This window comes from Capsicum annuum, chromosome 3 (genome assembly GCF_002878395.1).
Source record: "Capsicum annuum cultivar UCD-10X-F1 chromosome 3, UCD10Xv1.1, whole genome shotgun sequence".
NCBI classification, from domain to species: Eukaryota; Viridiplantae; Streptophyta; class Magnoliopsida; order Solanales; family Solanaceae; genus Capsicum; species Capsicum annuum.
This window is the reverse complement of record NC_061113.1, coordinates 213517376-213541475: the sequence shown is the minus strand read 5'-3', so window position 1 is coordinate 213541475 and position 24100 is coordinate 213517376. Positions and strand designations below refer to the sequence as shown.

Genomic DNA, 24100 nt, shown 5'->3' with positions numbered 1-24100 from the left:
TATTACTGGCTTGGCCAGAAATAGATTTGGTACTAAAGGAAGCTTGCTTTGTCATTAATGTATCAGTAGAAAAGTGCTTAGATGCTTGTGAAGAATGTTTCACATTTTTTTCGTTTTGCACAGTAGTAGAGTGGGGAGTAGGAGATACCTGTGGAGAGATGGAAGGAGAAGAGACCTGTGGTTCTTGTTTTTTATTAAAAGATACCTTCTTTTTTTTAGGAAACTGAACCATGCACCATGAATTGATGTTGGCGTTTGTCTATGTACATGCACCGTGGGTTGTGGCTGTTGATGTAGTTCCGTTGGCTGCATTCAGTGGTTGGATAGAATTTGGAGCCAGCTGCACAGGTGGTATCAGTTGAGAGCAATCGCGAATAGTATGGCCTAGTCAACCATAATTTGTGCATAAAAATCCATCCGCCTCGTAAATGATCTGTTGGAGATGGTTGCCAATTTGATTCCAATTCTGCAGAGGGGTATCAAAGAAGACCTGTACACATAGACGAGCATAGCGTCCCCGTAAGGTTGAACTGGTGCAAGCATCAATTTTAAGCAGAGTGCCGATGGAGTTTCCAATCCGGTGCACAAGAGCCCCATCATAGTATTCTGTTGGGAGATGTGGTAGGCGTACCCAAACAACAGATTCCAATAAGATAGCTTTGGTGGGGATAAAGTTCGGAATCCATTTTTGAATGGATAAATAGTAACCGTATAGGAACCAGGGGCCTTTACAGAGCACAACATTCATATGTTCTGCATTGTCAAATTTGAGTATGTAGAAGTCGGAACCCAGATCAATGAGGGGGATTTTGTCCTTTGTTCCAGTTTGCTTTTGAGATATTGATGAGCAATGCGTTTCCCTACCAGTTTGATGATGAGGGAAAAACGCCACGGTGTATACAACCTTTGGGTTTCTTCATAGGAAAGAGCAATTGCTTTGATACTATTAGTCGGAGAGGTAGGAGATGGGGTAGGAGGAGTAGCTATGTCCTTTGATTTGCTGCACACGCCCAGTTCCATCTGAATAACATTTTCGGAAGCAAGTAGGCGTTCCTTGAAGCTGGAATTAGTGGTGATGTCAGGTGGTTTAGGTGGAGTCTCGTGGGAATGGAGGGATGCAGTATCAACTTCCATGAGGAAGGCAGGCTATTGAGAGAGAAAACTAAAGTTATAGTAAATTGCCTATCCTATTTTTTGATTACTGAAGTATAATATGCTACCACTACTGTTGATGGCATCCAAGGATGTGGTCGAGTTTAAATCGAATATTATTTATTTGAGTTGTAATCATTCGCTATTACTATCAAGTATCAATGTAATTTGTATTTTGAAGTTATTACATTGGTGCTATCATCCAGAGGTCTTCAATGGAGGACCAAACATCTTGAATAATAGAAGATTCCATTAAGGTCGTGAAGGATTCATGGTCGAAGAATCTCATTGAAATTCATTTCATGTTACACCAGTTGGTTGGAAACCTTACATCGAGTGAACCTACCCCAATTAAATTTTATAGATTTTGCGACGAGACTGCGGAGTTATAAATTCTTCAGGAACACTATAAATCCTACAAAATTATAGAAAAGGAGAAATTTTCTGCTCCTTTAACCTTTTACATTTAGTCCAAGATTAATGATATTTTAGGTAATCAAGAAGATATGAATTAGTTAACAAATTTACCCGATACTTTAGATAAGCAATTTTATATAACCAATAAATCAATTAAGTTACATATTATTAAATTAAAGATAATTTAGTTAAAATACCTCTTATATTTTAGGGATGAATGTGTTTCTTTACATTGTGTGTCGAAGCTAAAAACACCATAAAATATGAATGAAAGCGATTACAACATAGTTTTCTCAAAAAGGCGAAAATCGGATGAGAAATTAACACCAACCATCAATAAAGAAGTTTAACCGACTAAAACTTGTGATCACCAATTACTCTACCAAATAGTATATGCTCAATTCTCATCGCAATATATAGAGTTGGCTTGCTATTTGTAGTTATTCATGAGTTTGCAATTAAATATTTATACGTATTCAATAGTCCGAACAAAAGTTATCAAGTTAGTCCGAACTCATACCCAAACATTGTATCTCCATTCAGGCTCGTGGTATGGAAAATTCCTTTCGTGACTTTATAATCACCAAAAAATTGGTACAAAATAATTTTAGCATTAACCTAATTTCTACGTTTTCTCTTTTTGCTCCTGCCAATATTGTTTCTCCAATGAAAGGACCTCTTCTATGGAACTTTCTTTTCTTTTAAGCAATGAGTCAAGAGACAATTGATCAAAGGGTAAAGGCATTTTGCATTGAGTTTCATCAATTGGTCCATTCACCATGGATTCCATCATTAGCTTCTTCTCAATACCTTCTGCTGGGCATGCCATTATCTCTGAGCAGAGTTCATTTGCATTTTGGGGCACACCAGGCTTGTATTTAAGCAGCTTGGCATATTCATTTAACAGATGAAACATGTAATCATACACATACTCCATCCTCATGTCTTCTTGAATGAAACTGCTTGCAGTTTTACCCATTTTTTGTGCCTGAGAAAACTCAGCAGAACAAAATCGAGTGTACAATCAAACTAACAGTCATCCTCTATAACAATATTTTTCATGTTGTGCTATATTATATGTTCTCTATAACATTTTGCTATAGCAGCAAGCGATGTTATAAACAAGTTTGACTCTATTATTGACACCACTTAGTTGTCATAAGAGAATAGTTTGTTACCTTCTTCATGTTTTTATTGCCCCAGTCGACTGCAAACTTAATGGATGCGCACTTGTCATTTTCATTTATGGGCCAGTAGTGGACTAGTGGCATCAAACTTCTTGAGAAGAAATCGTAGTAGTGAGGTGTTACTAGCAAAGAAACTGAGTCACAGGCAAGAATATACTTCTCACTAACAGACCATGCAGATCCTTCAATGTATATTTTGTATCTGCATGCATTTGTAAATGTCTAGCTTGGGTCAGACAAGTAAAAATTTGAAGTAATCAATCATCATAAAAGAAAAACATGAGAGAAACCTTCAATAATAGAGTTTTAACTTATATGCACTAACAATTAGTGAAGTTGTGTTGGGTTTACCTATGGTGACATTGATTTCCTAAATCAGAATGCTTGAATCCTTGCTTTATCTCCTTTTTCCAATCCTGTAAACAGCAACAAATGAGTCCGTTAATTTTGTGACCTTCGCGAGACCAGAGTTCGTCCTTAGTTCTTGAACAGACACTGGTAATGAGTCTGGCACTGGATTTTAACTACTAATGCCATTTTACACCAACAAAATTTTCTTCAACAGAATTAAGTGAGACTTGGCTCTTTTTCTTCCCATATAAAACAATCTTTCACTAGCCCAGATCCTTCTTCATTCACAAGCTAGTTACATAGGGATTATAATGCCAAAAGAAGTCATTCCATGGAAAATGTATCCTAGCAACCAAACATCCTCGATTTGACGGTCCTCACTCTCCCACTTGGCAAGCGACTACTACAAACATCAAAGTAAAGGATGCACCCAGAAGCCATCTAAGATTCATTGTAGGAAGATTTCTTTTTTTTTTTTCTATTGAAAAGATGGTCCTTCGGTTGCCTGTGATGCCTACATCTAGTTTCAAAGCTAGCTTAACCTAACTTGATGACACCTTATAGAGTTTTCAGTTAAATGACTATATCGAGATATATAGGAGGGGGGCGGTGGGGGTGGAGTGTGTAAGTTCACCTGCTCATAGATGCGAGCATTCCATTCCTGATTCTCACTGACATTGCACTTAATGAGCTCCATTCTCTTCTCAGCAACTTCTGGATTGCCTTTCCAGTAAGCATATGGCTCCCTGTCTTCCCATCTCTGCATCCTATTCCCTTTGTCAAGATTCTTCAGCAAGTCTTGCCATGGCTTTATATTGATTTCAGCCCTACAAAATTAATCAAACTAGCAAACTTATGCATGCATTATGAAAATGTCTCAGAAATCAACATTCTGAACCTACGTTGCTCGAACTCTTCAAAAATACCGTCTTGTGAACACCATTGCGACAACATTTTGAGAGGGTTCGAACGACATAGTTCTGAATGCACGAAAGTTACAATGACACTTGAACCCTCACCATCCCCAAAAAGACCAATCAGGAAAAACAATATCCAACGTTTGACTATCTCCACAATATCGAAACAAAGGCGGTGGAGCAATTGCATTTTCTCCAGCAAAATCACTTGATCTTACGACAGGCCAATCGACACAATCGAACATCATATCAAGATCAGGAATTTTTCCAGGGTACCTTCTTAACAACTGAAGAATTCCCCATAATGTAAAAACATCTCTAGTTTGAAACCCCTTTTCATATGTTTCTACATAAGCCCTTCCATTCAAAATTACTAGCCTGAAATTGGCTGTCCTCTTAGCCCTCTCCACCATTTCTTCAGTTATTCCTGTTGTCCTCCATGGTTTTAAATCTTCGTGTATCCAATGGAAATAATGTGGACATTTTGGAGAAGACGATGAAGGCTTGCCATTAATGATTTTGTAGTCTGATGGGTAGTAATTTACAGGACATGTTCTTGTATTGTTACCAGATGAGCAGTTGAGTGGAAATTCTCCCCTGCTTTGCAATGCCTTACTTACCTAGAACATATCGAAACACCACAACAAAAATTCAAAATTAATTTAGAAAAAGAAAAAAGCTAAAATTTCACATGACAATTACTACAACAACAATGTGCATCACACCTCGTGGATGTAGAGAGGTTCTCGAAAAACTCTCAGCTAACACGTGAACAATTATTATTAATGTAAAATAAAGGAACTTACGTAGGTTGAGTCGAGGACGGTTGTCCACAAGCATGAAACAAGTACGAGGAGGAAGATGAAGAAAAGAAGAGAGTATTTAGCAAAGGGTTTGTTAAGGTTAAATGGAAGCCAAAACGACTCTGTAGATCTTCTGTGATTTCCAATCCTTTGATATCCAATTTCCATGAGTTTTCTTCTGCCTGCTCAAATTCCCTTGAATCAAAATTTCAGATAAATATTGCAACGACAACAACAACAAATACCATACAAGTTGGGGTCAGCATATTTTCTGTTCAAACGGAAAAAGCGAAATACATGTCAATACTAAATTAGTCAGATAACATGCTATTCCACGTTGAGAAAAGTTTTTCCTCCTGAACTTGCGTAATGCAATAAAAAAATTAATATTGGAGCTTGTCACCTTTTTTTTTTCTTTATAAGTCACATTAAAGATACAGATTAGATATTGATCACCAACTTATATACTATCTGTAGTGCATTTTGAACATTTGGAGTTGATTTCCTAAATGATAAAAACCTTTCTCAGGATTCCAATTTTCTTCAACAAAGAAAAGAATTTTTTGACATAATACTATTAGTTGAGTGATCATTTGAGAAATCAAATCACCCATATATTAGTTGCTCTATTTTCCTTATCTATTAATTTTTGTCTTTGGGATTTCTAGATAAGAATTTAGACAATTCATAGTATTGTGCAGCATGTAACATATCTTAATGTATATAAATATCATTTAGAAGATTTAATAATGGTGCAAATAACTTAAACTCTGTATGAAAATGAGTTTGATCGAAAAGGAGAAACAGAAAAGAAGTGTTTTTGCACCTGCTTTTTCCAGTACAATAATTTATTGCTGGTTCTCCTGGTTTTTCTTTCTTTATTATTGTTGTATAAAAGAGAGGTTGAATAGTTGGAGCCATGCAATTGAAAGTGGAGAAAGAAAAGCAGTATTTTGTTAAATTAATTTTGTTTTCTAAAATAGTGAGTTGATTATAACTCTTGACTGACCGAGTCAATTGACTGGGCTACCAGAGATTTCAATGGGCACCAAAACCAACTTTTTACCTTCATGTATGTGGCACCCCATCTTTCCAGTGACTTCAGCAGCCAAATGTTATTCTCTCACAGTTTTTTTTCTTTCTCTCAGTAGGTGTATTAGAAAAAATAATCAATATAAAAGTGTTGTATGTAGGAATAATATTGAATGGAATGCGTTAGTAATGTTAAAATTAGTAACATTAGAAATTATTATGCTAAGATTAGTTTTTATTATTATTTTTGTTTAATTTATTAAGATTTATGTATTTATCAATATTTATTCATATACTTCTTTCATTTCAAATTTCTTAATTTGATTTTCCATTTATTTATTTTTTTCATTAATTAAGAAGAGACAATTTTTTTTTTTATGTTTTACCTTTTGCATGAATTACTTTATCTTCAAATTAAAATGTAAATATCATTTAATAGGGGTACTATGGTAAATTAGTCATGTTATTAATTATTTTTCTTAATCAATATGACATCTCAATTTGAGACGAAGAGAGTATTAATAACTTATATATTGCTAGTATCATAATTTGCTATGTACTAATTGCTGACTGGGATATTTAACTAGTATATGAATTAGTTATAGATAGATTCAAAATTCAATAAACAAAGAATTAAATAATATCATAACTAATACATATAGTATTAGATTCCCAATATATCCTACCAAGCAACTCCTATTTGGTATTATGTTGTGTATAATTAGTACCGGTCAAAGCATGATTAAAGACATAATTTACCTTAAAAAAGTTTCACATCTTTGTAAACAAATAACACATATTATTTTTAATGCATTAAATTAGGCAGTGTATAAGAAATTATCTCAGTAGAACTGATTACAACAAGCATAACTCATATTAACATTATTGAGGTACTTTATTCAATAGAATTTAAGTTTGATGCATTGTCGGTGTATTTTATTTTTACATCATCATGTACCTTTTATCTGTTATAGCAGGTCATCCATTTTTACACTTATTACAGCAGGTAAAAATTTCCTGATGGTGTAAAAAAAAATTAAGAGTGCACTAGACTTAAATTCTATTCAATACTCCCTTCATTTCAAAATAATTGATCGTGTTGACTTGGCACTTATTTTCCTTACAAAAATATTTATTACATATTTATTTTATCAAATTAATCTTATTAATTATGCTGTGAAAATATAAATTTGAATATATAAATTTTATTTAGTCATTTAATTATAAGGAAAATATAGGAAGAACATAATAAGATTTACTTAATTTAAAAAAAGGACAAGTAAACTGAAATAAATATTTTTAGAAAATAGTCAATTATTTTAAGACGAAAAAACTGTTATTCTTATACAGCTAATCAAATTAAATGCTCGAAAAGAAACTATTATTCTTATACACCTAATCAAATTAAATGATCTCTTAGTGTTTTTAATTGCAATGATAAAATGTATATGTAGAAAAACATTTATATGCCAACTTTGTGCCTCGCAGTAAATGTTGTTTGACTAACATTACTAAAACAAATAAATTGAAATAATGAAGTAACAATATAGGTAGATTAAACAGTATCACCGCCTAGTATAGGATTCTTTCGCTCAATGACGTTAGCATTTGTCATATACAATCATCTGTTATGGACGGAATACTAGTGATCCATTTGGCGATGAAATAGTTTTATTTGTTTTTTGATTTTTTTTTAAATTTATTAGATAATTAGTGTAATTTGATCATAAAGTTTTCAAATACAAATTCCTAAAGCTTTGCTTTTCTTTTTTAGTTTCATTTTTTTTTTCACTTTTACTATACATATATTTTTCTTCAAATTTTATCTTTTGTTTTTAATATATTAACTCTATTTAAATTGTATTTCATATTTTTTTCTTTTACGAAAAGTACATTCAAACAATCAAATATCATTTGCTAGATAACTAAACACTCCTCAACTTCAACTTCAAATTCAAAATTTTTTAAATAAAGTGAATCTTTTTCTCTTTTACAATTTTATGTAATACGTGATTCATATATGAGATTTAATCTTATGTGCCTATATATTTTAAGAAATTTCTCTTTTAGAACAAATTTGTTCTATGTTTCAAACAAATTAGTTGAGTGATTTTTTTAGTTTTTAGAAATTTGAGCTATAAATTATAGTTAAAAAAATTACATTCAAATTCTAAATATTTTTTACGAAAAATGTGATCAAACATTACTCCAACTTTCAAAAAATAAAAATAAAATGAGTAATATTTGATCATGACCAAATGTTCACTAATAATTAATTGGACATTGTGGTAACAGAGAGGTTTGAAATTTTGAAATGGTAATGACAACATGTGCCACGTATTAATTGTGCTTGATAGGCTCTTGGCAGCCACAATCATTATTTACTGAACTCCATCATCATCAATCATCATGTTGGTACTAATCATGTTACCAAATAGAGCTTTTGCACCATGAGCATTATGCACCTCTGTCAAGATGAAAATTGTTCACTAGAATAGTAAATGATACAGAGAATGGGAAAATCTGTTTTCTTTTACGTCATTTTCCTAATTTTTGTAGCCTTTTATAAGAATATTCTCTAACACATATAGTGCATATATTTTACTACCAAGAATTTAACTCTTAGTGAAGCGGATTGATAACTTAAACGTTATAGATTTGAAATATCATTGAATTCATTGATCGTTTAAGTTACTTGGTTTGAAAATTTAATATTCATGTATTTGATAGATTTCTTAACTGGTTATGTAGAGTTTGAGTTGAAGCTATATAGAGTGCTCGGCTCAGCACATAATTTTAATCGTATATTCACTACTGTTATAGCTTGACGAGTAATTGATATGAGTGATAGCAGATAATAATCTCTAATTAAAATGTAGGATTAGTTTATACTTCGATTGTTTAGATGTATTAATTAATTTCAAAAATTATTTATCTCATCATTCGTATTGAAATGATGAGATTATTTATAACACATCTCAATCCATGAGATAACTTTATCATATCATCCGTACCAAACGACCCCAAAAAGTGATGAAAGTTATGTGGTAAAAGTACAACAAATTAAAAGGCATAGATTATTATACTGTCAGCATATGAATTAAATCCTAGGATTAATTTCATTATCACATTATTTGATTATCTGTTCGTAAATCGTGGCCTTCAAAAGGTTGAAAATACGAAAATTCTTACCTCACCATAATTCATCATTCAACACAGTAATCACAGGAAAGAATTACACCTACAAAGTGTCACGATCTAAAAACGAGGGTCATGATAACACTTGTCGTGGCATATCTTGACAAGTAAGTCTATCACCCAAACTGATAAGAAAAGAGAAAAAGAGAAAAAGACAAAAAATATCCCAAGGTAAGGCTTCTAGAACGAAGTCGAACCATATAAGTAATCATAACAATGCGGAAAAAACTTATCCAAAATACCAATCATGCCCAAAACCAGATGTCAATAGTGTAAGAACTACTAATACAATCCAAGAGTCAAATACATCAGAAAAATAACCACAAAAGGAATAGTATCTGTCTCTGAATACTAATAAAGACATAACTACTTTAGAAAGATAGAGGTGAACTTCGGACGCATGAATATCCAACCGCTACCTTGGAAGCTCCAACAATCGCTCGAGTCAAGAAATATGAGGCACACTCGCGCTAGGACCTGCACTGAAAAGGCGCAGTAGGCATGAGTACGGTCCACTTGTACTCAGTAGGTATCATAGGCCGACCAAGCAAAGTAGTAAATAAAGCATACAAATATACACTAAGGGCACGTCACCTGCAATCAAAAAATGTTCCACAATGGTAGCCCACACCGCTTGCACTAACAGTTCTAATATATATCACATATATTACAACGACACACAAAGATATAGAACACAAGTATACATTATGTCACATATAAATAGAATAATAGAGAACATGTAGATAAAAGATCATCAAATACAATTAAAGGAAGATAAGATAAATACATAGATGACAAGTCAGTAAGGCAATACAACACAACATAAACACAATAAAGTAAGTGCAATATATATGATGATGATGCACGAGATCGTCACACAACCTTTGAGATCATCGCACAATCCCCATATACACCTACGGAGCTAAATCTTCCCGACGTAGGACCCATGGGCGGTTCGTCAACCCATATACAATCCACATATCTCATATCTCCTTTCCTGCAAATCCCTTGGAAAGGATTTTATAAGGTGTTACCATATCTTTTAAAAAGGTGTTGTCAGTGTTTCTCAGATGTTGCCACGGTGGTACCAATGTTTCATGAATGAGTATGATATGAAGATGTAATGCCCACAACCAATCACAATGACTATTTCCACAACCAACCACATGATATATTTCCATAACCAACCACAATGATACATTTCCACAACCACATGAGTCAATATTCACTCATTATTTTCGTTTCATCCATGAATTTCCACGTCCCATATGCCAATAAAGTATGAATATAATTACAATAATATAATTACAATACATCAATGGTACAACATTAAGAATTTTAACAACACAATACAATTATTCACATGTATTCAAGGCTATCAATATCACATAGGACCTCACATGGTCACACATATCACATAATAACTCAATTTCGACAATTACATCACATATAAGCCCCCACACGGGCACAACACATAAATTGTCATTTTCATGATCAGTTCACACCCTTAACATGCATTTTGTATCATCATTTACTACCCAAGCCAGTCTGAAAGAGTTAAGCCATAACCTACCTCGAAAGTTGAAATCGATCTGTTACACTTGAACCCGCGACCTTACTTTTTACAAACAATCCCGAACTCTACTTAAAATATCAAATATAAAATCAATGCATCAAAACAAAACCAACAACACCCATATTGACTACTTTTGATTCGGGGTCAAAATGGACCCCCAAAATGGATTTTCAAAAAAGAAGGGCAAAATCGAAACTTTACATCAAAAACATGTTCCCCATATTTTTAGAAACCTACGGCTGAAAACCTAAGTTAAATCGAGTAAAAAAATGGGGTTCAAATCAAAGAAAAACCATTTTTGAGCTTTACCGGATAAAATCTTTGAAATCCGAGTTAAAATCAAGAATCGGAGTTGTTTTGAAGGTTAAATTGATAAAAAAAAAAAAAACTAGTAATTATGAGATAAAAGTATTATTCAAGTGAAAAGAGTGAAATTTTGGTTTAAAATCATGCCTTAAAATTTTTGGAGTTTTGAGAAATTTATCAAGAAATTATTAAGAAAAGGGGTGAATTCTTACCTTAAATCCGTAATAAAACCAAGAAATAGATGTTAATCTATGTTCCCAAGCTCCCACAAACTTCACTTTTAAACTCTCAAACTATTTTAGGGTTTAACTCCCAAGAGCCAAGATGAAAATGAGCAAAATGGACCAAAAAACGTGAAAAATCTGCTATTTATTGCAGATTTTCTGCAATAGCTGTGCAGATTTTTTCCTTTAAGTCAAAATGGACTTCGACGGGGTGCCCAAGATTCGTTCGGAGTCTGATTTATGCAAATGACCTATGCAACCACACTAAATTCAACGTTTTGAACGCGATGGCGATATCATATTTTCAAGAAAAAGTCGTTTTCACAAAGTTGACCCCCGAAATTCGAAATTATAATTTTCTAAATCGAGGGTCGAAATGAGATTTTAAAAGTCGTAAAATCATACCAAACATGCTAACACCCTAAAATCAACATTCCGGATCTACCGGCAAAGTCAAATTTTCCATCCGAGGTTATTTCGATCAAATGTGGATCCCACACCCATATTTCCAATTTTCCAACTTTTCGATCAATAGGTCGAAATGAGCTCGGGTGCACTGGGACCCGAACCAAAGGTCTACCTAGCCTAAAATCGATATTCCAGAGCTTCTAGCATAGTCCGTTCGGTCATCCGTCGTACGGATCAAAATATATCCGCATAAGTCTAAAATAAGGCTCTCGAAGCCATAAAAAACCACAATATTGCATAAATGATACCAAAATTCATCGAAAATTATGCCAATCACTCCCACACTCCAGAAATATCATAATACAACTACGGGGAGAGATAAAATAGTCAAATCACACAAAATCACAAATTTCACATATTTCATCAAATTTTTAGGTCGTTATATCATCCACCACTAAAAATCCAGTTCGTCCTCGAACTAAGGCAAGGAAATACCTAAATCAGTGAAAAGATGGGGATTGGAACTACGCATATTAGACTTAACCTCCCAAGTAGCCTCATCTAAAGGTAGATGTTGCCACTGGACCTGAACCACAAGGATTACTCTAGAGCACAACTGCCTAACATCCCTAGCCAAAATAAAAATTGGCTCCTCAACAAAGGGCAACCGCTTATCTAACTGAACCGACTCCCAATGAATGACATGGGACTCTTCTGGAATATAACGACGAAGCATAGAAACATGAAAAATTGGAGAACAACTGATAGATCAAGGGGCAAAGCCAACTCATAATCCACATCACCAATAATCCGAAGAATCTCAAATGGACCAATATACCTGGGGCTAAGCTTGCCCCTCTTTCCAAACCTCACCACACCCTTTATGGGTGAAACTCAAAGGAAAACACGATCACCAACACCAAATCTCAAGGCATAAAGTCTACGATCAGTATAACACTTCTTCCTACTTTGAGCTGCTCTAAGTCTATCCTGAATGACTCGGACCCTATCCAAAGATTCATGAAGCAAGTTCGTACCTCGAGGTCTCACCTCGAAAACATCAAACCAACCTACTGGGGAACGACAACACCTCAAAAGGAGTCATATCAATACTGGAATGGTAGCTATTACTATATGCAAACTTGCTAAAGCCAAATGTTGCTCCCACTGGCCACCAAAATCCATCGCGCACGCATGAAGCATATCCTCCAAAACCTGGATAGTCCACTTTGACTGGTATCAATCTGGGCGTGAAACGTTGTGCTAAGATCAACCTAAGTACCCAACTCATCCTGAAAAGTCTTCCAAAAGTGAGATATGAACACAGGACCTCGATCTGAAATAATGAACACCGACATACCATGACGATGCACAATCTCATGAATGTAGATACAGGCCAACCTCTCGGTACTGAATGAGACTTGAACTGAAATAAAATGAGTTGACTTGGTCAATCGATCCACGATGACCCAAACACTGTCAGAACCATAAGATGTACGAGGCAAACCAGTCGCAAAGTCCATAGTGATGCGTTTCCACTTCCACTCAGGAATGGATAATCTCTGAAGCAAACCACCAGGTCTTATATGCTTGGCCTTTACCCGCTGACAACATAGACAACGAGCCATAAAATCTACTATATCTCACCTCATACCACCCCACCAATAGTGCTGTCTCGAATCACGATATATCTTAGTCATACCTGGATGGATGGAATATCTGGAATCATGGGCCTCCTAAGATCAACCTAATCCAGTCACCTGCTTTCAGCACACAAACTCTGCCTCTAATTTGTAAAACTCCATCTGAATCAAGTGAGGCTTCCTTAGCCTCTCCACCCAATACCTTGTCTCGAATCGACCTCAATCCAACATCATGAAACTAATGAGCTCGGATCTGCTCTATCAAAGAAGAACTAGCATCCACAAATGCCAAAACACGCCCAAATGTTGAAATATCAAGTCTAACCATCTGGTTAGCTAAAGATTGAACCTCTAAGTCCAAAGGCCTCTCCTGGGTCAAAAAATGTGCCAAGCTACCTATGCTAGTCAACTTTCGGTTCAAGGCATCCGCAACAACATTAGCCTTGCCCGGATGGTAGAGAATAGTCAAGTCATAATCCTTAAGCAACTCAAGCCAATGACGCTGCCTCATATTAAGATCTCGCTGAGTAAAGAAGTACTGAAGGCTACGATGATCTGAGAAGATATCACAATAGACTCCATACAAGTAGTGCCTTCACAACATCAAGGCAAACACAACTACAAATAGCTCCAAATCATGGGTAGGATAAATCCTCTCATGAGGCTCTAATCTTAGCAAGACGCATACACAATTACCTTGCCCTTCTGCATCAACACAATACCTAACCCAACACCTGAAACATCACAAAAGACAATAAAGCTTACGCCCTCCTTAGGCAAAGCGAAATAGGAGCTGAAGTCAACAAATCCTTGAGTTTTTGAAAGCTCGCCTCACAACATCATACAACTGAAAAAAATTCTTCTTCTGAGTCAACTTGGTCGACGGAGCTGCAATGGAAGAGAAACCCTTAACAAAACACTAATAATACCTGTCCAAGCCAATAAAACTCCGAATCTCGATGGGCGAAGTAGGTCTAGTCCAATCACAAACTGCTGCAACCTTAGCTGGATTAACTATAATACCTTCCTTAGTCATCACATGATCCAAGAAAGAAACTGACTCCAACTAAAACTCGCACTTAGAGAACTTAGCATACAACTTCTCATCTCTCAATCTCTGAAGCACAATTCACAAATGCTCTTCATGCTCAACCTTACTCTTGGAATAAACCAAGATATCATCTTTAAATACCATAACAAAGGAGTCAAGATATGGTTGAAATACCCAATTTATCAACTCCATGAACGCGGCAGGAGAATTGGTCAAACCAAAAGACATGATCAAGAACTCATAATGACTATATCGAGTCCGAAAAGCTATTTTCATAATATTCGATGCTCTAATCCTCAACTGGTGATAAACGAATCTCAAATCAATCCTCAAAAATGCTATAACACCCAAAGTTGATCAAACAAATCATCAATGCAAAGAAAAGTACACTTATTCTTAACCATCACCTTATTCAATTGGTGATAATAAATTCACATCCGTATAGACTCATCCTTTCTCTTCACAAACAAGACAGGCGCACCCCAAGGTGAAACACTAGGTCAGATAAACCCCTTATCGAACAAATCCTGCAATTGATCCTTCAGTTCCTTTCAACTCTATTGGGGCCATCCTGTAAGGAGGGATAGAAATGGGCTTGTTTCCTGACTCAACATCAATAATAAAATCAATATCTCGATCCGATGGCATACTTGGCAAGTCTGTAGGGAACACATCCATAAAATCACGGACGACAAGGACAAAATCCAAGAAAGGAGGCAAAATAATACTAGTGTCACGAATATGGTCCAAGTAATATAAACACCCCTTCTCAACTAATTACGAGCCTAAACATAAGATATAATCCTCTTAGGACCCGAATGAAGTGTACCCTTCCAAGCTATCCTTGGCATACCCGACGAAGCTAAAGTCACAGTCTTGACATAACAATTTAGGACGGCATGAGAAGGATCCAACCAATCCATACCCAAAATAGTATCAAAATCGACCATGTCTAATACAAGCAAGTCTATCAAAGTTTCACGCCCAGCAAAAGTCACAACACAAAATGGATACACCCGATCCACCACTAAAGAATCACCTACCGAGGTAGATACATAAATAAGCATGGAAAGAGGCTCAGTAACAGAATCAAAACCCAAAGTAAAATACACAGATGCATAGGAGAAAGTCAATCCAGGATCAAATAATACAAATGCAGATCTGAAACAAACGGAGATGATACCCGTAATCAAAATATCAGAAGCCTCTATCTCAGGTCTGGCTGGTATAGCATAACACTATCCACGACTACCAACTGGCTGAGTAGCCCCACAACCACCAACACGGGATCTACCATCTCTATCTATTGCACATTTGGTAGAACCCCTACCTCTCACAACTAAAATAGGAGTAGCTCTAAACATACAACAACAACAGTCCTTGGCCACATGGCCAATCTCATCACACACATAGCAACCTCTACGACCAGTCTCAACAAGAGAAAGTACAACTGAGCCTAAACGGCCACCCTGAACTGCTGAACCAGAAGATCCACCAGCTGAACTCTATAAATTCACCTACACTGGCCTACTATTATATCCACGAGAACCTCTAAAATCTCTACCTCGATAGGTTAGACTCCTAAACTCACCAAAATGACACACCCTCTTGGCGCCTCCCTGAGATACACTAATAATACCCTCTGTTATCTTAGCGTGATCCACAATACTCTAAAGAGTAGCTCCAAGCATAACTATATGAGACGTAGCCAACTGAAGAGAGACAACCAAACCCTTCACAAACTTTTGAATCTTCTCAAACCCGGTGAAAATGCTATCATAGAAATATCAGGACCGGGCATGGAAGCATGCCTTATACTAAAAGAAACTGTCATGGAGCCCTGCTCCAAATGATCAAACTCGTCCCGCATACGATCTCTCAAACTGAGGCACAAATCTCTCCAGAAAGGCATCAACAAACTGATTGCATGACAACTCAGGAGCATTAACAAGCCTACAACCGACAAATGACATCCACTAATTTCTCACAGCATTTATCAATTGATAGTAGTATAAGCCACACCATTGACGCAGAAAGAGTGAAACACAACTTAGAACACAAGGTATGTAAGAACTTTGCACGATAAAGAATAAAATAAGGAAAGTTTCCTAAAGGCGTCCTATAGCCTCTCGAAGATAGATACGGATGTCTACATACCGATCTGTGAGACTCTATCAGACATCTCATTCCTACACCGTTGAGACCAATGAAACCTGGTTGCTCTGATACCAATTTTATCACGATCCAAAAACTAGGGTCATGATGGCACTTATTATGGCATACCTTGACAAGTAAGCCTATCACCCAAACTGATAAGAACGGAGGAAAAAACAAAAAATATCCCAAGGTAAGGCTTCTAGAACGAAGCTGAACCATATAAGTAATCATAACAATGTGGAAAGTACTTATCCAAAATATCAATCATGCCCAAAACTAGGTGTCAATAGTGTAAGAACTACTAATACAATTCAAGAGTCAAATACATTGGAAAAATAACCACAAAAGGAATAATATCTATCTCTGAATACTAATAAAGACATAACTACTTTAGAAAGATAGAGGTGAACTTCGGATGCATGAATATCCAACCGCTACTTTGGAAGCTCTAACAATCGCCTGAGTCAAGAAATCTGAGGCATACTCGAGCTAGGACCTGCACCAAAAGGGCGCAGTAGGCATGAGTACATTCCACTTGTACTCAGTAGGTATCATAGGCCGACCAAGCAAATAGTAAATAAGCATACAAAATATACATTAAGGGCACGTTACCTGCAATCAAAAAATGTCCCACAATGGTAGCCCACCGCTTGCACTAACAATCCTAATATATATCACATATATTACAATGACACACCAAGATATAGAACACAAGTATACATTATGTCACATATAAATAGAACAATAGAGAACATGTAGATACAAGATAATCAAATACAATTAAAGGAAGATAAGACAAATACATAGATGACAAGTCAATAAGGCAATACAACACAACATAAATATAATAAAGTAAGTGCAATGTATGTGATGATGATGATGATGATGCACAAGGTAGTCGCACAACCTCTGAGATCGTCGCACAATCCCTGTATATACCTACGGAGCTAAAGCTTCCCGACATAGGACCCATGGGGGGATTCGTCAACTGATATACAATCTACATATCTCATATCTGCTTTTCGGTACATCCCTCAGAAAGAGTTTTATAAGGTGTTACCATATCTTTTAAAAAGGTATTGCAGTGTTTCTCAGATGTTGCCATGGTGGTACCAATATTTCATGAATGAGTATGATATGAAGATGTAATGCCCACAACCAATCACAATGACTATCTCCACAACTAAACACATGACATATTTTCACAGCCAACTACAATGATACATTTACACAACCACATGAGCCAATATCCACTCATTATTTTCGTTTCATCCATGAATTTTCATATGTCCCATATGCCAATAAAGTATGAATATAATCACAATACACCAATGGTACCACATTAAGCATTTTAACAACACAATACAATTATTCACATGTATTCAAGATTATCAATATCACATAGGACCCCACACGGTCACACATATCACATAATAACTCAATTTCGACAATTACATCACATATAGGCCCCCACACAGACACAACACATAAATTTCCATTTTCATGATTAGTTCCCACCCTTAACATGCATTTTGTATCATCATTTACTACTCAACCCAATCTAAAAGAGTTAAGCCATAACCTACCTTGAAAGCCGAAACCGGTTCGCTACACTTGAACCCGCGATCTTACTTTTTACGAATAATTCTGAACTCTACTAAAAATATCAAATATGAAATCTACGCGTCAAAATAAAACCAACGACACCCATATTGACTACTTTTGATTTAGGGTCAAAACGGATCCCCAAAATGAATTTTCGAAAAAGAAGGGAAAAATTGAAACTTTACTACAAAAACATGTTTCCCATATTCTTAGGAACCTATAGCTGAAAACTCAAGTTAAATCGAGTAAAAATCGGGGTTCAAATCGAATAAAAATCATTTTTGAGCTTTACCGGGTAAAATTTTGAAATCCAGATTAAAATCAAGAATCGGAGTTGTTTTGAAGGTTAAATTAATGAAAAACTTGTAATTATGAGATAAATATATTATTCAAGTGAAAAAAGTGAAATTTTGGTTTAAAATCATGCCCTAAAATTTTTGGGGTTTTGAGGAATTTATAAAGAAATTATTAAGAAAATGGATGAATTTTTACCTTAAATCCGTAATAAAACCAAGAAATATATGTTAATCTATGTTCCCAAGCTCCCACAAACTTCACTTTTAAGCTCTCAAACTATTTTAAGGTTTAACTCCCAGGAGCCAAGATGAAAATTAGCAAAATGGACTAAAACGCGTGAAAAATCTGCTATTTATTGCAGATTTTCTGCGATAGCTGTTCAGATTTTTTTCCTTTAAGTCGAAATGGAATTCGACGGGGTGCCCAGGATTCGTTTGGAGTCCGATTTATGCAAACGAACTATGCAATCACATTAAATTCGACGTTCCGAATGCGATGACGATATCATATTTTCAAGAAAACGTCGTTTTCACAAAGTTGACCCCCGAAACTAGAAATTACAATTTTTCAAACCGAGGATCGAAATGAGATTTTGAAAGCCGTAAAATCATACCAAATATCCTAACACCCTAAAATCAACATTTCGGATCTTCTGGCGAAGTCGGATTTTCCATCCGAGGTCATTTCGATCAAATGTGGATCCCACACCCATATTTCTAATTTTTCAACTTTCCGACCAATAGGTCGAAAGGAGCTCGGGTGCACTGGGACCCGAACCAAAAGTCTACCTAGCCTAAAATCGATATTCCGGAGCTGCTGGCCTAGTCCTTTCAGCCATTCGTCGCATGGATCAAAAGATATCCACATAAGTCCAAAATAAGACTCTCAAAACCATAAAAAACCACAATATTGCATAAATGATACCAAAATGCATAGAAAATTATGCCAATCACTCCATACTCCAGAAATATCATAATGCAACTATGGAGAAGAATAAAACAGTCAAATCATACAAAATCACAAATTCACATAGTTTTAGGTTGTTACACAAAGCTTGCATGAAAGCATGCAACAACATTGTTTTGGCACACTAGGTAGAAGTGGTCCAGTTGTCAACTTAATTGGCTACATATGATATGATAGTATCTTTGTCTCAATAACTTTTTATGGTATATAGTAAAAAATTATAATAAAGTAGAAGCAGAGAAAGGTGTTTTGGGGGTTGGGCCATTGGGGTGGTGGGGGTTAAAGGTGATGATCACGCCAACGTCCCAATCGTCCACGCGTGAAATCGGCCGACCTTTCAAATTTCAAAAACCAATGCAACACTCAGCAATGTTATGTTTTGATGAAGGGAGCAGTAATTAGTACCTCTGTCCAACCTAGCTAGCTTCATAAATACACAAACTTGGTGTTAGGTAAGGTGACTTGTTAGAATTAAGTTGCATAAATATAAGGGTGCAGAACCTAGTATACTTGAAACAAATTTAAAGAGAGCCAGAGTTTTGTTGACTCACTAGAATTAAGGTCTAGAAGACCAACGCAAGGCTGCCTCTCTTTCTCAAAAGTCTTGAATTCAACTACATTGTTCCATCAACATGTCTGTAAGTCTCTCTTTTTCGTCTCTTTAATTTCTATGTATATATAATATTTTTGGAGTAAAAATATGGATGATGTTATTATCTTATATCTTGAAGATCATGGTGGAGATAAGAGTTCCAAACTTGGATTGTGAAGGATGTGCTGCCAAGCTAAGAAAAGCTCTTTTCAAACTTAAAGGTCAGTCACATTGCTCATCACTATCACGACCAAAAATGAGTTTTCTTTCTCCATGTATACCTGGAACAACACCTACAACAATAGCATTGTTAGAGTGGGTAAAAAAGCCTCACATTGGTTGGAAAATGGACTGGTAGTTTGCTTATATGACTTGGATAATCCTCACCTCATGAGCTAGCTTTTGAGGTTGAGCTATACCCAAGGTCCATTATTGACATGGTATCAGAGCTAGGTCCATCCCCGTTTTGGGTTCCCGATCGATGCGCCAATGTCAGTTGGATTTGGGCGTGAGGGGTGTTAGAGTGGGTAAAAAGTCCCACAGGGAATGGACTGGTAGTTTGATTATATTGACTTAGATAATCTTCACCTCATGAGTTAGCTTTTGAGCTTGAGATAGGTCACGATTCACTGTAATCCCACTAGTGAGGTTTGAGAAGGTGATGTGTACGCTGTCTCAAGTAAATGTATTACTAGAAGAGATGATATAGTGCTTTCCCTTTTCTGTACAAATGAGTGGTAAGGGTTATCGATGAGTCCTCCCTAGAAAATTAAATGTAAGAAAACAGTACTACTATTAAGATTAGGAGTAATATGGATAGCATTAAGTTGGTTTCAGGTACAAATAACACTGTGTATGCAACCAGAAGGAAATGTTTCCAACTATTATATATAATGCAAATTTTTTGGAACAAAATTGCTATGATGGAATAGATGGTGTTAACTTGTTAAGTGAAAGTAGTAGCAGAGGCAGGGCCAGATAAGATCGAGGGGTTCACCAAATCTTTTCGGTTGAAAATTAAGCTACTTATATTTAGTTAAAATAATTTTTTATGTATGTATAATCTGTTAAACCCCCTTTAGTTTCTTTTGTGTTTATTTAGTTTGAGCCTCTTAGAGAAGATTCTGGCGTTAGCAATACAAGTGCCAATTGTTTCAAACAATTAATTAGTTGGTCTAGCCAGGATTTCCATTTGATGTGACTTTAAGTTAAATAGTACACGATTCGAACAAATCCCATTAGAAACAAAATGCACTAGGTGATTATTTCTCCCCATGTGCTTAAGTAAGCTTTCATGGACAGAGCTGCATTGCCACGAGTAAACGGGTATACAGTGAAATAATTGTCGACCTGGATACTACTATTATAAAATAAAAATTAGAATACATTTGAAATTGTAGATTGAAGGACAACTTCTACACAAATTAAACATACATCATCATGTACTTGTTATTTATTCCTTGAGAACAAATTTCATCAGGTGTAGACAGTATAGAAATTGACATGGAAACCCAGAAAGTTACGGTAAGAGGGTACGGATTGGAAGAGAAGAAAGTGCTAAAGGCACTAAAGCGGACAGGGAAAGCAGCAGAGCCATGGCCATATCCAGTTGGATACTCACATTTTGCTTCATTTTATCAATATCCAAATCACATTATCAGCCATTACTACGATACCTCAAGAAACGTCGCAGCACCAAGTGTACACACATTCTTCCACACTCCAGCAGTTTATTCAGTTGCAGTTGCATCAGATGAAGCAGTTGCTTCTCTTTTCAGCGATGACAACCCCCACGCATGCTCCATCATGTGAGATGCATTCTTCATATGCCTTTGGGGATTTTGAACTTCATACATCTCCTTAATTTTTGTATTTTAATTAGGTCAGTGCTAGTGCTTACAAATTACAATTATTCTAGTGTTGTTAGATTTGTTGGGTTTAATTTATGTCGCTGATGCATCTATGTAGTGCATTAGGCCTCGTGATATTGTTCCTGCGAGAAATTTTTCTTAAAGTAGATATGAATCAAGATAGCCACCACAACGTGAAGGCTGCGTGTTGTGAACCAAACTTATTACATACACACCGATGGGCTGAAGGGGTGAATGAGACGTAAGATTATTAAGCCGATTGAAATGTTGGAGAGTTTTATTTGGGATCTAGACCCAATTATCATTTGGTTAAATACGACTTGGGATTAGAAAAGAAACGTGATTTATGCGTATTGTATGTGCTTAGGCAAACTCTATATCTCATCCCCTAGTCTGTGTTCACTGCTTCTCATCTCCTTCTAGTAATCCCTTCATAGTTACTTATTTCCCAGTCAATTGTTGCTCCTTATTTCATTAGTATTTCATATATTAGGTTCAGTGATACAATCAGTGTTTGTGTTGGAAGCTTGTTTCACTAAGCTGTAATTTGGTGGCAGAAAATTTTGTAATTTGGGTCATCTTTGCAATTTTAAGTTTTTTTTTTTCCCGGTAAATTATGAGATATTATCATAGACAACCAATATTTACGCCTAAAGAGCACCCTAGAGAATTTAACCACCTTTCAGGAACGGTGTTAGCATCTTCAAAGCCTCAAGCAGAAAAGAAATGACTAGTTACTAAACTTCGGAAACAAATAGTTATATCTATACTTGCTTTCCTAAAGCTCTTCCGGTAATCCACCCTCTCTACAATCTTTTTTTCGTCTGTATAAAGGCTAACCCCCTTCTATATCTAGGTAGAGCCAATGCCATTACACAATTTAAGATTTTATGATTTGCCCATATGTCAATAAGTTCTTTGAAATTGTACGAATTGTCCTTTAAATGGGCTGATAATTAATTTTTGGGTAACTTACATAAATATCATACATTAAGGTACTAATAACTTTTTTTATCACAATTTTACCTAATTACTTAATATACCACATTTTACAGTTTTTGATTTATATATATATATTTCGCCTTGATACATATGCGTCTTGATACATTTTAAAAAAAATTGTTATCTAAATAATGAAATAAAAAAATTGTTGTTTTTCTCGGGTTTAGTCAAATCTTTATTTTTTCAACAATAACTTCAAACACATGTTCAAATTAACATATGAATAATCAAATGAAGTTTAAACTCTATATTTACAACTTTTAACTTTTAACAATAAGTTCAACCTAACTTAGGAACAACCAAAAATGAACTTCAAATTATTTTCTTGAAAATAAAAAAAATCAAATGTTAAGAACTTCAACACAAGTTCAACCAACTTATGAACTATCAAAATGAAGTTTCAAGAACTTCAAACACAAGTTCAAACAATTGAAGAACTATCAATATAGAGTTCAAACTATTTTCTGGAAAAACAGTAAAACCAACTTTAAGAAAAAAGAGATGAAACAAAAATATTTAAGTCCACTGAATTCACGTTGTGTCCTTAAGTACACTATTCCCCTCAAGTACCCGAGATTATGAAATATATCCTCCTAGAATAAAATGAATCACTTTTCCAGAATAATGGTACCTTACATTCTATCAAACTACAAATACACTCAACGATAGCAAATCACACTAGAGTTTTTCAAGAAATATGAGTTTTTTTTCTTGAAATTTTCATCTCTATACCTGAGGAAAAATTTAGGTATTTATAGCCATCAAGGTGTTGCTTCACGAAAAAGCAATGGTTCAAAAAGGTGCACCCCTTCATAAAGGTGCAACTCTTTGAAAAAAGTTCAAGTCTTCAAAAATGTCACAATCCCTCGAAAAGGTCATAACCATCCAAATTAAAAAGGTGTCAATTCAAATTTCATCCTTTCTCTTGGTGTCTTTTCGAAAAAAACACCTATTCATTCATTCATACCTCTTAAAATCTAACAATCCCCCACATGAATGGCGAATGACTATTTTATAATAAATTTATGGACAAGTGTGTTATTTACAAGCAAAGACTAGTTGCATCTAGATAAGTGGGTCTCTCTTTGAACTTTCCGTAGTGAACTTGCATCGGATGTACTCGGTCAATCGATATATGTGATATCTTTGAACCGTCGAGCTTTAATGTACACCTAGACAACACAAGTCACACAACCAGTTTTTTATCGTTTATGGTTCTCACGATTTTATCCGTTTCATCCATGAACACGTCCTGTTTCATTAGAGCTAAGAGAATATGCCTTTACTATCATTCTCTTTGAAACGGTTTCCACTTCACCCTCATGTAGGTAATTCCTAAACGTTT

The 24100-nt window shown here is 35.4% G+C and overlaps 2 protein-coding genes across 4 annotated transcripts; one reads left to right on the top strand and one right to left on the bottom strand.

Moving 5' to 3' along the window:
* Positions 1-2009: 2009 nt before the first annotated feature.
* LOC107866176 (O-glucosyltransferase rumi homolog) lies at positions 2010-5976 on the bottom strand. 2 transcript variants are annotated; one of them, XM_016712342.2, is made up of 7 exons: positions 5654-5976; positions 4831-5009; positions 4127-4644; positions 3742-3934; positions 3108-3172; positions 2748-2958; positions 2010-2557 (listed from the first exon to the last, which is right to left on the bottom strand). In XM_016712342.2, the coding sequence occupies exons 2-7, from the start codon at positions 4993-4995 to the stop codon at positions 2195-2197; spliced, it is 1515 nt and encodes a 504-aa protein (XP_016567828.1). In that variant the 5' UTR covers positions 4996-5009; positions 5654-5976; the 3' UTR covers positions 2010-2194. The 2 variants fall into 2 exon arrangements, with proteins under 2 accessions (XP_016567828.1, XP_016567829.1); XM_016712343.2 differs by having other exon boundaries at positions 4831-5022; positions 5654-5791.
* Positions 5977-19668: 13692 nt separating this feature from the next.
* Positions 19669-22346, top strand: LOC107866177 (heavy metal-associated isoprenylated plant protein 31). Of its 2 annotated transcripts, none has more exons than XM_016712345.2 (3): positions 19669-19924; positions 20022-20103; positions 21363-22346. In XM_016712345.2, the coding sequence occupies exons 2-3, from the start codon at positions 20025-20027 to the stop codon at positions 21692-21694; spliced, it is 411 nt and encodes a 136-aa protein (XP_016567831.1). In that variant the 5' UTR covers positions 19669-19924; positions 20022-20024; the 3' UTR covers positions 21695-22346. The 2 variants fall into 2 exon arrangements, with proteins under 2 accessions (XP_016567831.1, XP_016567830.1); XM_016712344.2 differs by having other exon boundaries at positions 19672-19928.
* Positions 22347-24100: the final 1754 nt, after the last annotated feature.